This window comes from Myodes glareolus, chromosome 15 (genome assembly GCF_982192425.1).
Source record: "Myodes glareolus chromosome 15, mMyoGla1.1, whole genome shotgun sequence".
In the NCBI taxonomy this organism is placed as follows: domain Eukaryota; kingdom Metazoa; phylum Chordata; class Mammalia; order Rodentia; family Cricetidae; genus Myodes; species Myodes glareolus.
In genome coordinates, this window is record NC_142040.1 from 75,149,758 (window position 1) to 75,163,940 (window position 14,183).

Sequence of the window (14,183 nt, forward strand, 5' to 3'; positions counted from 1 at the left end):
TCAAAAAAAGTCCCCTTGCCACATAAAAATCAAAACACTTAACATGCAGAATAAACAAAGAACATTAAGAGCTACAAAGGAAAAAGGCCAAGTAACATATAAAAGCAGACCTATCAGAATTACACCTGACTTCTCAATGGTAACAATGAAAGCCAGAAGGTCCTGGTCAAGCCTTATGCATACATTAAGAGACCACGGATGCCAGCCCAGATTACTATACAAAGCAAAAATTTCAATCACCATAGAAGGACAAAACAAAATATTCCATGATAAAAACAGACTTAATCAATACTAGCCACAAACCCAGCCCTACACAAAGTACTAGAAGGAAAATTTCAACCCAAGGAAGTTGGCTACATCAACAAAAACACAGACAATAGATGATCTCACAGCAGCAAATTCAAAAAAGGGAAAACACACAAAATAAGATCTCCAACAACAAAAACTAAATTAACAGGAGATAACAATCACTGGTCATTAATATTCTTAATATAAATGGACTCAGCTCACCTATAAAAAGGCACAGGCTAACAGATTGGATACGATAACAGAATCCATCCTTCTACTGCATACAAGAAACACACCTCAACCTCAAAAACAGATATAACCTCAGTGTAAAGTGTTGGGAAAACTTTTCCAGTCAAATGGACCTAAGAAACTAGCTGGTATAGCTATCCTAATATCAAACAAAATAGTCTTCAAACTAAAATCAATCAAAAGAGACAAAGAAAGACATTTCATATTAGTCACAGGAAAAATTCATCATGAGGAAATCTCAATACTGAACATCTATGCCCTGAATACAAGGGCACCCTCATATGTAAAAGAAACACTTGTAAATCATACATTAAACCCAACACACTGATAGTGGGAGACTTCAATACTCCACTCTCACCACTGGACAGGTCAGTCAGACAAAAGATTGACAAATAAAAAGGGGAACTAATAGAAGTTATGACTCAAATGGACTTAACAGACGTCTATAGAACATTCCATCTAAACGTAAAAGAATATACCTTCTCGGCACCCCATAGAACCTTCTCAAAAATTGACCATATACTAGGTAACAAAACAAACCTCAACAGATTAAAAAAATTGGAATAGCCCCATGTATCTTATCAGATCACTATGGCTTAAAATTAGAATTCAATAGCAACACTAATAACAGGAAGCCCACAAACACATGGAAATTAAACAATGCTCACTTGAATCATCAATGGGTCAAGGAAGAAATAAAGGAAGAAATCAAAGACTTCCTAAAATTCAATGAAAATAACCACACAGCATATCCAAATTTGTAGGACATAATAAAAGCAGTGTTAAGAGGAAAGTTCATAGCACTAAATGCCTACATAAAGAAGATGGAAAAATCCCACACTAGTGAATTAGAAGAACATTTGAAAACTCTAGAACAAAAAGAAGCAAACTCACCCAGCAGAACTAGATAACAGGAAACAATCAAATTGAGAGCAGAAATCAACAAAATAGAAACAAAGAAAACAATACAAAGAATCAATGAGACAAAGAGTTGGTTCTTTAAGAAAATCAACAAAATAAACAAACCCTTATCCAACCTAACCAAAAAGCAGAGAGAGAATATACAAATTAACGAAATCAAAAATGAAAAGGGAGACATAACAACAGACACGGAGGAAATCCAGAGAATCATTAGGTCATATTTCTAAAACCTGTACTCCACCAAATTGAAAAACATAAAGGAAATGGACATTTTCTGGATAAATATAACTTACCAAAATTAAATCAAGACCAGATCAGCAAATTAAATAGACCTATAACTGCTAAAGAAATAGAAATAGTCATCAAAAGTCTCCAAAGTCAAAAAAACCAAAAACAAAACAAAAAACAAAACAAAACAAAAAAACAACCCAGGACTAGATGGTTGCAGTTCAGAATTCTACAGCATTATCAAAGAAGAACTAATACCAATACTCCTCAAATTGTTCCACACAATAGAAACAGAAGGAACATTACCAAACTCTTTTTATGAAGTACAATTACCCTGATACCCAAACCACATAAAGGCATTACCAAGAAAGAGAATTGCAGACCAATCTCACTCATGAACATTGATGCAAAAATATTTCATAAAATACTGGCAAATTGAATATAAGAACTCATCAGAACCATCATCCACCATGATTAAGTCAGCTTCATCCCAGAGATGCAGGGATGGTTCAACATATAAAAATCTGTCAATGTAACCCACTATAAAAACAAACTGAAAAATAAAAACCACACGATCATCTCATTAGATGCCAAATAAAGCCTTTGACAAAATATAACATCCCTTCATGATAAAGGTCTTGGAGAGACCAGGGATACAAGGAACAAACCTAAACATATTAAAGGCAATATACAACAAGCCAACAGCCAACATCAAACTAAATGGAAAGAAACTCACAATGATCCCACTGAATCCAGGAACAAGACACGGTTGTTCACTCTCTCAATAGCTATTCAATATAGTTCTTGAGGTCCTGGCTAGAGCAATAAGACAACAAAAGGAGACCAAGGGCATCCAAATTGGAAAATAAGAAGTCAACCTCTCGCTGTTTGCTGATGATATGATAGTTTGCATAAGTGATTCCAAAAATTCTACCAAAAAACGTCTACAACTCATAAACACTTTCAGTAATGTAGCAGGATACAAGATTAACTCAAAAAATCAATAGCCCTCCTTTACACATGATAATATGGCTGAGAAATAAATCACAGAAACATCACAATAGCCACAAACAGCATAAAATATCTCAGGGTAACTCTAACTAAGCAAGTGGAATACCTGAATAACAAGAACTTTAAATTTTTGAAGAAAGAAATTGAAGAAGACATCAGAAAGTAGAAAAATCTCTCATGTTCTTGGGTAGGTAGAATTAACATAGTAAAAATGGCAACCTTACCAAAAGAATTTTACAAATTCAATGCAATGCCCATCAAAATCCCAGAAAAAATTCTTCACAGACCTCAAAAGAATGGTACTCAACTACATATGAAAAGTAAAAAACCAAGGGTATCGAAAACAATCCTGTACAATAAAAGAACTTTTGGAGGCATCACAATCCCTGATTTCAAACTCTACTACAGAGCTACAGTACTGAAAACAGCCTGGTATTGGCATAAAAACAGACAGGAGGACCAATGAAACGGAATCAAAGACCCAGATATTAATCTACATACCTACAAACAACTGATTTTTGACAAAGAAGCAAAACATATAAAATTGATAAAGAAAGCATATTTTATCAACGGAGCTGGCATAACTGGATATCAACATGTAGAAGAATAAAAATAGATCCATATCTATTGCCATGCACAAAACTCAAGTTCAAATGGATCAAAGACCTCAACATAAAGCCAGTCACACTGAACCTCATAGAAGAAAAAGTGGGAAGTACACTTGAACGCATTGGCACAGGAGACCACTTCCTAAATATAACTCCAGTAGCACAGACACTGAGAGAAACAATTAATAAATGGGACCGCCTGAAACTGAAAAGCTTCTGTAAAGCAAAGGGCCTGGTCAACAAGACAAAACAACAGCCTACAGAATGGAAAAAGATCTTCACTAACCCCACACGAGACAGAGATCTGATCTCCAAAATATACAAAGAAATCAAGAAATTGGTCATCAAACGAACAAATAATCCAATAAAAAGAGACCTAAACAGAGAACTCTCAACAGAGGACTCTAAAATGGCTTAAAGACACTTAAGGAAATGCTCAACATCCTTAGCCATTAGAGAAATGCAAATCAAAACAACTCTGAGATTTCATCGTACATAAGAATGATTAAAGTCAAAAATAGTGATGGCAACTTATGCCGGAGAGGTGTGGGGTAAATGGAACACTCCTGCATTGCTGGTGGGAATGCAAGCTGGTACAACTCCCATATATCAGTATGCCAATTTCTCAGAAAATTAGGAAACAACCTTCCTCAAGACCCAGCTATACCACTTTTGGGTACATATCCAAAGGATGTTCAATCGTTCCACAACAACATGTGCTCAACTTTGTTCATAGTAACATTGTTTATAATAGCCCAAACCTGGAAAAAAACCCTAAATGCCCTTTAACTGAATAATGGATAAGGAAAATGTGGTACATTTATTCAGTGGAGTACTACACAGCAGAAAAAAATTACATCTTGAAATTTGCAGGCAAATGGATGGAACTAGAAAACATTATATTGAATGAGGTAACCCAGAGCCAGAAAGACAAATATCATGTGTATTCACTCATAAGTGGCTTTTAGACATAAAGCAAAGAAAACCAGTCTACAATTCACAATCCCAGAAAACCCAGACAACAAAAAAAGACCCTAAGAGAGACATACATGGATCTAATCTACATGGGAGGTAGAAAAAGACAAGACCTCCTGAGTAAATTGGGAGCATTGAGACCATGGGAGAGGGTTGAAGGGGAGGGGAGAGAAAGGGAGGGGAGCAGAGAAAATGTATAGCTCAATGAAATCAATTTAAAATGTAAAATTAAAAAAAGAAAGAAGGGAAAAAAGAAATACCAAAAGCTGGTGAATGGAACTGCACAATATTAAAACAAACAGCAAAGTAGATAAAATAAAACCAGAATAGGACAAAATAAACAAATTATTGCTATCATCATCATTATTATATGTCTTTTTTTCTAATGAGAGAGAAAGAAAGGGTATGGAATTGTGTGGGTGGGAAGTGGGAGGATCTGGGAGGAGTTGAGGAAAGGTGAACTGTAATCAGAATACACTGGATGAAAAAAATCAATCAGTAATAAAACAGCCCAGCAAAAGAAACAATCTCCGCACTAGGAGACAAAGTGACAGAAAGCCATTGTTCATATGCACTGGATCACTGAGTAATATCTAGTATGCATACAGAGCTATGGAGACCAATCATCTAAACTCAGACCATCCAGTCAACATACAAGCAAATGACAGTTACCTAAATCAAAACATAGAAATGACCAACACAAGCTGGAAAGTGTCCGACATTCTTATCCACCAAGGGAATGCAAATTAAAACTGCTCTAAATTTATCACTGCTGTCAGACAATGACTATCCTCACAATTACCAGTGATGGTTAATGGGCATTGTCATAGACACAGAGAAAGTGGAGCCATGATGGACTGCCATGGGAAGGGAAGTGATGAAGCCACTACAGATAGCAGTGTGAAGTTTCCTCACAGCACAGAACTAATACTAGAATACCATGTGTGTATACCAAAAAGAGTCTAAGTCAGTACACCACAGAGATGATCCAAGTACACATGGTTATTGTAGTGCTACGAACATTCACCAAGATGCGGAATTAGCACAACTGTCCGTCCACAAGCAAGTGGTACATATACTCAACTGGGCTTTATTTAGCCAGAAAGAAAAATAAAATTACAGTATTGAGAGGGAAGTGGCTAGAACTGCAGCAAATAATAGGCAGATAAGCCCATCTTAGGATGGTAAATATTCATGTTTTCTCTCATATCTGTGATGTTCACATGTATGCACACATATGTGACATGAAAGTAGAAGGTTGATGTAGTGACAGAATAAACATAATAAGATGGGAAAGAGAGAAATCAAGACAAGAACAGGAAGAAAGACAAAATACCACCTTCACATGTGATTTCTGCGTAACACCCATCTTTTTGTCTGTCTGTCTATCGTCTATCTATCTATCTATCTATCTATCTATCTATCTATCTATCTATCTATCTATCATCTGGCTATTTATATATCATCTATCTACCTATCATCTCTCTGTCTGTCTATCATCTACCTATCATCTATTTATAATCAATCTCTCATTTGTGTATCTATCTATCTATCTATCTATCTATCTATCTATCTATCTATCATCTATCATCTGGCTATCGATATATCATCTATCTATCTACCTATCATCTATCTGTCTATCTATCATCTATGTATCATCTATTTATAATCTATCTCTCATTTGTCTGTCTATCTATCTATCTATCTATCTATCTATCTATCTATCTATCTATCTACCTACCTACCTATCCTTCTAATCTACCTGTCTATATATCATCTATCTATCTATACATATATCAATCATCTATTTCTATTATCTATCATCTTTTTTTAGCCAGCTATGACATTAAATCAGAAGGAGGTCTATGTGGATAGAGGACAGTATGAGGGGAAGAGGGACAAGAGAGGGTAATGAGGGCATGAACACAAGGCACAAAGACACACGTCCATAAATAATATAGCAAAACCTTTAAGCTTGTGGGATAACTAAAATACTAATTAAAACAAAGCAGCTATCACCCACAAAATCTACTGATAAAGACCCAGAGACAGTAACACAGGTAAGTACATATACACATTCATACACTAAGCAAGGGAAGACAATAGCCATAAGTCTACTGCCCCCTTGAGCCTGCTGGATGGATTGCTCCTGTTTCTGATCGCTACAATTCTACATCCAGTTCAGACCACAGCGAGAAGCTGACAAAAGCTCCAGGCCACCAAATCCAGCCCCAGAACCAAAAGCTGGTCTCTACCTCCACAATCAGTGTTTCGTTGGTTGGTCCAGTGGAGGTTAAGCTCTCAGGCTTCTTGTAGGACCGTCTGTAGTTGAAGGCGGTACCTGAAAACTTGTATCGTCCAGGCCAGTCCACACTCCAGTGTCCGTTCAGGTAGTATTTCTTGAGAGAATTGCGCACAGAGATGTAGGAAGTAGATATGTTGGTCTCATAGATACGAATGCTCCGAGCTCCAGGCGGAATCGTAACTACATGGTAGTACCCTGGAGAGAGAATGTAGCATTTAGTTTAACCTAGCTTCCCCATAATTGGACGTGAGAGCCCATGTTTAGAGCTGGTGGATGTGCTGCTAGCTCTGCTTGTCCTTTTTCAACAGTTGGAGGAGAGGTCTTGTAATCTGAAGCCTTCCCAAGGATCATTTTAGCTCAAAAAAAACTAGTATCCACTTCTAGAAAAAATCAGAAGCCCCAGAACAGTGGTTCTCAACCATCCTAATACTGTCACCCTTTCATCCAATTCCTCATGGTGTAGTGATCCCCAGCCATAAAGTTATTTCTATTGCTACTCCGTAGCTATAATTTTGCTACTGTTATGAATTGTAATTTAAATATCTGTGTTTCTGATGGCCTGAGATGATCCCTGAGAAAGGGTTATTCAATCCCCAAAGAGGCTGCAACCCATAGGGTGAGAACCGCTGCTTCAGAAGCAAAGGTAACCTCACAGTGAAGACCTTAATACTCCAAGCTCTCGCTGTTTCCTCTCCCTCAGCCCCTCCTAGCAAAAGCTCTGACTGAACCCCTTTCTCAGGTGTACATGGCTCACAGTCACTCACGGTTGGTACGGTGGTGTTTACTGTAGAGTCCCCTGTGCATCGTGCAGTCTGAGTTATTCCCCTTGCAGACCCCACAGGAGTCCTCGGCAGCATCTGACCCAAGAACATAGTCACAGCCAACCTTCTGAAGGCCCCACAAGGTCACAGATCATTCATGGAAGAAAGGACAACACAAGCAACAACATCACCAACCTCATGACAAAATATTCCTCCCGCTCCAGCTGAACACGTTTCCAACATAGAATGGTTGACAAATTGGTGTTGGATACCCAGTGCGTGCGCAGCATGGCTTGTCCTGGTCTCCTGGCAGCTTTTCTTGGGATGTGCTATCTGTCTTCTGTCGTGTTCACCCCCACTTGAGCCCTCAGTTAAAGCTCTAGATTGCACCGCAGTGAATCTCAGAGCAATGCTGACTTGGTAAGATGACTGGCAGTGTGTTCACACAAGGCTCTGCTGAAGTGAGCACATAGATGGGAGCGATTGACACCACCCAGAAATTCTCCCCATCAGTGATGTGTACAAGCAAGATCTGTGCAAGGTTGTGTAAGTTAAGGTGCTTATCGCGGTTTCTATAATGCTTGCTGGCTTCATATATCCTACCACGGTGTGTCTCGGAATAGCATCCATTCAGAAACAAAGCCATCGCGGTCATAGTCCCATGCTGGAAATCCTCAGGGCCAGACATATTTTGTAATGCTGTTGTGTGTAATTTAAAAAGGTCAGCTGTATCAAGTCTGTCATGTGCTTGGGTCTCCATGGGGCTTGAAGCTGCCATATTCTATAGATTATACATTGATATGTCTACTGCAAATCTCTACAAGAAGTGGGAAGAAGAAAACCCACCAACAGTCATGTGTGAGAGAGAAGATTATGCGACCAAATGAATTCAGGTCTCCCAAATTTCTCATAGACTTTTGGGTTAGTGTTCTAGACTTTGGGTTTTGGAGTTGTTTGAATCCCCTTGCCCTGCTGCCGCTGAGGTCTGGACAGTCCTCATGTGAAGATCACTATGATAGCTAAAAGTGACTCCTCACTGACTTCTCACAACTCTGCCAAGAAACTGTACCCCTTGCAGATCTGCTGTCCCCAAACCCAATTTCTAATCTACACGGCAGTGATCATCCTTGGTGAGTTCTTGTTCATGCCCTTATCCTCTCATAACCCCAAGATCCCGACTGCCTTCTGAGTACCCCCTTGGCTTCCTAATACCCCCATGTTCTGCTCTCATCTCAGTACCCTTTGGCTCCAGGGCTCCCTTCCAGACAGAGCTCAGGTGTGGGCACTCCCTCCTCCTAGGTCCCCATGAGTGCTCCACACCCACACCTGCCAATCAGCTCTCCCCTCTGCTCATGCTCTGTACACACCTCCGTCACAAAGCAGTGCCATCAGCATGAGCTCTTCTGGCTTTTCTCCCCCTGGGCTGGGACTTGGAGGGAAAGGGCTCCTCTCTTTTTTCTGGTCTTTCTAGCCCTTACAGGATGCCTGGCACAAAGCAGACTGTCTGGAGACATTTGGTGAATGAATAAGCAATCGTTATTACCTCACATATCCCATCTATACAAACATTACGGCTATCCTCCGAGCATGGAGTCCCATCTTTCACTTTATTTGACAAAGAAAAGAAGAAATCAAATCCTTCTGCGATACAGTAGAGTTTGCATAAGTCCTGATCTTAAAAAGAAATACACACACAAACACAAATAGAAAAAAACTTCAGCTCGGTTATTTTTGCTCTGAGGTTTAGATAGATTTTTCTTTGGTTGTCTCCCCCATAAAATAAGTCCCACACAATAGCACATTTCAAATACTTTTTTTAAAAAAAGAAAAAAAGACAGAGCCTCACCGTGTAGCCCTGTTTGGCCTGGAATGTGTTAGTAGACCAGGCTAACCTTCGACTCATATAGCTCTATCTGCCTCTACTTCCCATGGGCAGGATTAAAGGTGTGTGCCACCATTCTAGGCCTTGCAAAAAAAGTTTAATGTTTATCTTTGGTAAAAATTATTCAATATTATTTATTAATGCTTCACTGGTACTTTTTCTCTAGTATCCCTTGCCTGACAGCTCCTTTCTATACTTGTTGGCACATAGTAGGCGTTCATTAAGCATTTGTTGACTGGGCTACAGTGGTCATGATCTACTATATAAAGCTATGTTGCAGGAATGGAAACTGATGAGTCATGTTTTGTAACACTGTGCAAAATTCTTACACGTAAGATGCAACAAACATTAAACTTTGGCTTTAAACTGATAGAAGAAGTGTTAAATGAGATCCAGGGTGCAATGTGTTCTATAGAAAAACTGATAGAACCCCAGGGATCTGAGCTCCCCAAGGCTTTAAGGTTTTGCAGTTCATATGGCTAACTGAACCTTCTGCAGGGACCTCTTTTCTCTGGATGAAATCAGGACAGCTGCCTCTGGGGAGCCTCACGCTCTCAGGAATTTCCTCACGTCTAAGACTCGCTCACAGATTCTCATGCTATTTTTTCAAGATGGGAGAATTACCCAAGGATTTTAAAAATAAAACTTGCATGTACTTAATATGATCATTTGCCACAGACTAACAAAGTCAAGGGTAGCACACACTGTTCACCCTGATGTCATAGGTTAGTCCAGTTTCCCTCAACCCCTACAGACTGTTTTCCTTCCAGCTCAGGGCTCTGTTGATCATGTGTCTTAGTCTTAGTTTTACAGTTTATGCGTGAGATCCAAATGAAGTCTGCTTTGTGTGAGACTGCCTACAGCTCCCTACACAGGGCTGATCCCCCTAACCCCCTACCAGGAGCATATGCACAGAAGTGGTGGACATAGAGCCATAGGGACACCTCGGCTTATGTACTGCTCCAGAACACATGTCACTGGCCTGGACAGAATTCCGCGTCTCAAGGAATGAGATAATTAGACAATCTTTAAACATACTTGAGCCATGCCTCTTGAACTACCAACATTTTTATAGTGTTAGCTACATTATATCATATCATATCATCATGTTCACTTTTCTTTCATGGACAAGTGTAAATCTTATTCACTCTATGGATACATTTCTCACTGTATAGTAATAGAACAAGATTTCATTGTTCTAGTATACTTGAAAAATTATCTATTTTCTATAAAGCATACTAGAATTTTCTTTCAGCTTTTAATATCTAAGTATGTAGAGGGTGATGTGTTTCTAGTCACATCAGCATCGACTACAGTCATTTGTTTTTAATAGATACTCATTCAACATATTTGGCTTGTGGGCTTCTGGCTACCGATCAAGTGTAGGTAAGATGCAAGGGCAGTGGGGTGGGTCAGATCAAACCAGTCCTCTGAAAGAACCATGTTATGATGGCCTTTCAGACCTATAGTGTCTGCCCGTCTGAACATGGCAGTACTAGTCACATGATGTATTAAAATGGTAACAAGACATGGGGCCCCCTACAGAGTGGGACTGGAAACTTACCTTCCACTTGGGTGTAAGGCTTCCACTTGTAGAGCCACCCTCGGAAGTGCTTGCTGTTGTACTCGGCGCACTGGGCAGCACGGAAGTCTACACTGTCCAGAGGGCATTTCTGACTGTTGCAGAGCTTCAGCGTGCGTGCGGAGCCCTGGCAAAACTTCCCTCCATGAGATGGCCTGGAAAACATTTCGCAGCCAGAGATAAGCTCTTTCTGGACATTATGTTTACTGGGGTGATGTACAGCAGGCCGTGAAGGGAAGCATCCTGAGTCCATCCTGAGTGTTATGGTCCTGATGCTGGAGGACAAAGCAGAGTTCAAGATCCAGGTGTGTGTGCACTTGCTCCTTGTCCTCCAGCATCCTCTGGAGGAGGTAAAGCTCACCTCTGGAAAGTGAGCTGCCTTCACGCCCTATAGGGGGTAGGTTTGCGGCTGAGAAGGAGAATGGATTTCCAGGATGCCCAGTTGGAGGAAGATAATGAGGCAGGAAGTCAACATCATCTTCTTCCTTCTGCCAGATCCCTTATGACAGAGCCAGGACCAAGTCAGAGAATCACCGGACAGCCACGAGCCTGCTGATTTCTGGGAAATCTCTGAGTCTGAATGGGCACACTCAAGAGGACAGTGGAACCAAGGGTGACTTTGGGCCTCATGCTTTCCAGACAAGAGCAACAAAGTAGCATAACTTATTTCTGAAACAAGCCAGAGAGCCTTTTACTTGGCTGGGTAGGTTAACTATCTTTCTGGGTCTGGTCCCTGCAATTAGGCTACTTTGTTGTAAAAGTGAATATATTTGACAGAAAAGCAAAGGTTTTCAAGAAAGAGTAGTTCTTATTGGAGATTTCCATTCATACTCTATTTTCTTTTTTCTTTAAATTAAGTAAATTAAGTAGCCAGTTATATAGCATCTTAGTTTCAAGTCTTATAGTTAAAACCCAGTTCTGCCCTGGCCCTGCTGTCTCAGCTCAGTTATATTTTGCTGGGAGTCAGGAAGTTGTAAGCTTCATAAATCACATGAAAGCAAGAGAATCATTTTGGAAATGGAGTGGAATTCCCTTCTTAGCATCTCTACAGTATTGGGTAAGCGATAGTGCTGCTACTAACAAGATTGGGTGCTGCGGGGGGCTCATTCAGAAGGAAGCAGGTTGTGTACATACCTGGGGTTGGTACAGAGACGGTCTCTGTGAGAAACTCCTCCCCCACAGGTCCGGGAGCAGGGGGACCAAGGGGACCAATCTGACCAATGGCCATGGGTAGGCTTGGGGCCTTCATCACCGTACTTCACACACTGTCCTCCACGACACCACTAAATATTTTAAACATAAATTTAAAATCATTTCCATACGCCCTGCATAGTTGGATTCAATTCATTTCTCTTGCAGTGCCAAGGGGAAGGTGTCTTGTAAAATACGCCAACATTGGCACCTCTACATGCAAGTGGCATCTAATAAAGACACAGTTGTCATTTCTGCGTCTATCTTTCCAAACCCAGCATCACCCGATGAATCCGTGTAAGGGGGGATGTGTGGATCAGTCACTGCAGAAGTCTGAACGTCAGTGCAAACAGAACTGAAAAGCCAACATGGACATCTGGTTTGATTACTCATCTCTAAAGTCATGACCCCTGACTTCTGAGAGAAAAAAGAAAAAGGGTTCTTTTCCCAGCTCCTAGTTTGCATTTTGAAGAGAGTCTCAGGGTGGAAAAGTCCAGATGGAGAAGACTCAGGACTCTGCACCTTGTCATTTCTGGTCAACTTCTGGGTTTTACTGAAAAACACCTGGGCTCGGGGGAAACCAGCTTGTTCCTTTAGAACAGGTTAGGTATCACCCAGCTTTCTGCAGGGGCGAGGCAATTGCTCAGGAATCCAATGAGGACTAGGGATGCTACCAATACCCCTTTTGTAAAAGAATGGCTCAATACACACACACACACACACACACACACACACACACACACACACACACTGCTACTTTGTGATTTTGTGTTCTGGAACCTTCTGTAGTATTGTAGTATGGACTTAACGTCAAGGAGCACAGTGATTCAGGATATCTTATTAAGAAAAGGGAAGATAGATGCCTTATCTGATTTGCTGTCTGCATTAAGTAAACAGGGCCTGGTTTATGGGCAGAAAGTGCAGGCAACACAGTTATCTCTAATATGAACCAATAGCTTGGTACTATGGTTCCATCATATTGTAGCCTATTGTAAAAACAATGCTACATCTGAAAAAGAAAGATGACAGCATTTCAATTGCCTAGTACTGGTGCATGGGCTAAACCACATCAAATCAGCTACTGATGTCTGGCCATTGTTGATCCATACAAATGGTTTCGATCAATATTGTAGAAATAGTAGGATACATGTGATATGAAGCAGGAAATGGAAAAAATGGGGCCAGGGACTCAATGGAGGTCAATACAGAAGGAGAAGGAGGGAAGAGATACAAAGAACACAAAGACTATTTGTTAACGCCTCAAGTAATCATGCTATTTTATATTGACGTAAAAATATACACAATACATATGTATACGTGTGTGTGTGTGTGTGTGTGTGTGTGTGTGTGTGTGTAGCTTAAAGAAAGTTATGTCACCAAGGCTGACAACGCCCTTCATAAAAACTGTAGACTAACAAAATTCTCTTGGTACCAGGCACTAGAAATCCACTTTAGAGTGGTTGGTCAGGATAGTCCTAGTGATCTCGAAACAACAGAAAATAGGGCAGTTGCCAATGCCTGATTCTCTGATGTTGAAGGTGAGACCCTGTTACTGAAGACACTACATAGTTAGGATACAGAACTTAGAAAATTTGAGTTGGATCTAACTTAAAATCTTCCTCTCTTAAATCTAGATCCCATGGTGCCAGAAAGTCCTATGCCAGGTGCTAAGAAAGGAAACGGTCTTACTGTGCTGTGACATCGCAAAGACCAACATGGCACCCAGCTGTGATACCACAACAGTGGCCCACATGACAGGATATCAGTAATGGTGCAGAGGACACCACTCACATGTGGGTGATTACCAACAACTGCCTGGCTGGACCTAAGCCCTTGTCACTGTGGTACTAGTCACCTAGACAACTACCTGGGGCTAGTGAGGTCATGGGTCTCGAAGAGAATGTACCACCACCTCTTTGTTAGAGCAGCACCATTCCGAACTGCGTTCTAAATCCTATCTTTAAGTCTACGTGTAGGTATAGCTATCTCCCTTCATCTGAGGAGAACGCCGCAGAGAACCACAGCTGGGCACAGTGCAGAGAACAATCAGTTACGGGGCTTAGCCTCAGTGGATACATCTGTGGCACAGTGCTTGCCGTTACGGCTCAGGGAACGTCTCAAAAGAGGCAGAAGAAACTTGTAAGAGTCAGAATGCCAGGGAGCCTGCCCTGAATCAGTCTCT

General features: G+C 40.6%; 1 protein-coding gene across 1 annotated transcript in view; it reads right to left on the minus strand.

Annotated features, from left to right (window-relative positions):
* Adamts16 (ADAM metallopeptidase with thrombospondin type 1 motif 16) overlaps window positions 1-14,183 on the minus strand; it is a 70,175-nt gene that overhangs the window by 29,745 nt on the left and 26,247 nt on the right. Inside the window, exons 9-13 of the mRNA XM_087897038.1 lie at window positions 11,945-12,093; window positions 10,793-10,965; window positions 8,890-9,020; window positions 7,350-7,473; window positions 6,536-6,780 (exon numbers count right to left, since the gene is read on the minus strand). Coding sequence (XP_087753164.1) covers window positions 6,536-6,780; window positions 7,350-7,473; window positions 8,890-9,020; window positions 10,793-10,965; window positions 11,945-12,093 — 822 coding nt within the window. The remainder of the gene's footprint in view (window positions 1-6,535; window positions 6,781-7,349; window positions 7,474-8,889; window positions 9,021-10,792; window positions 10,966-11,944; window positions 12,094-14,183) is intronic.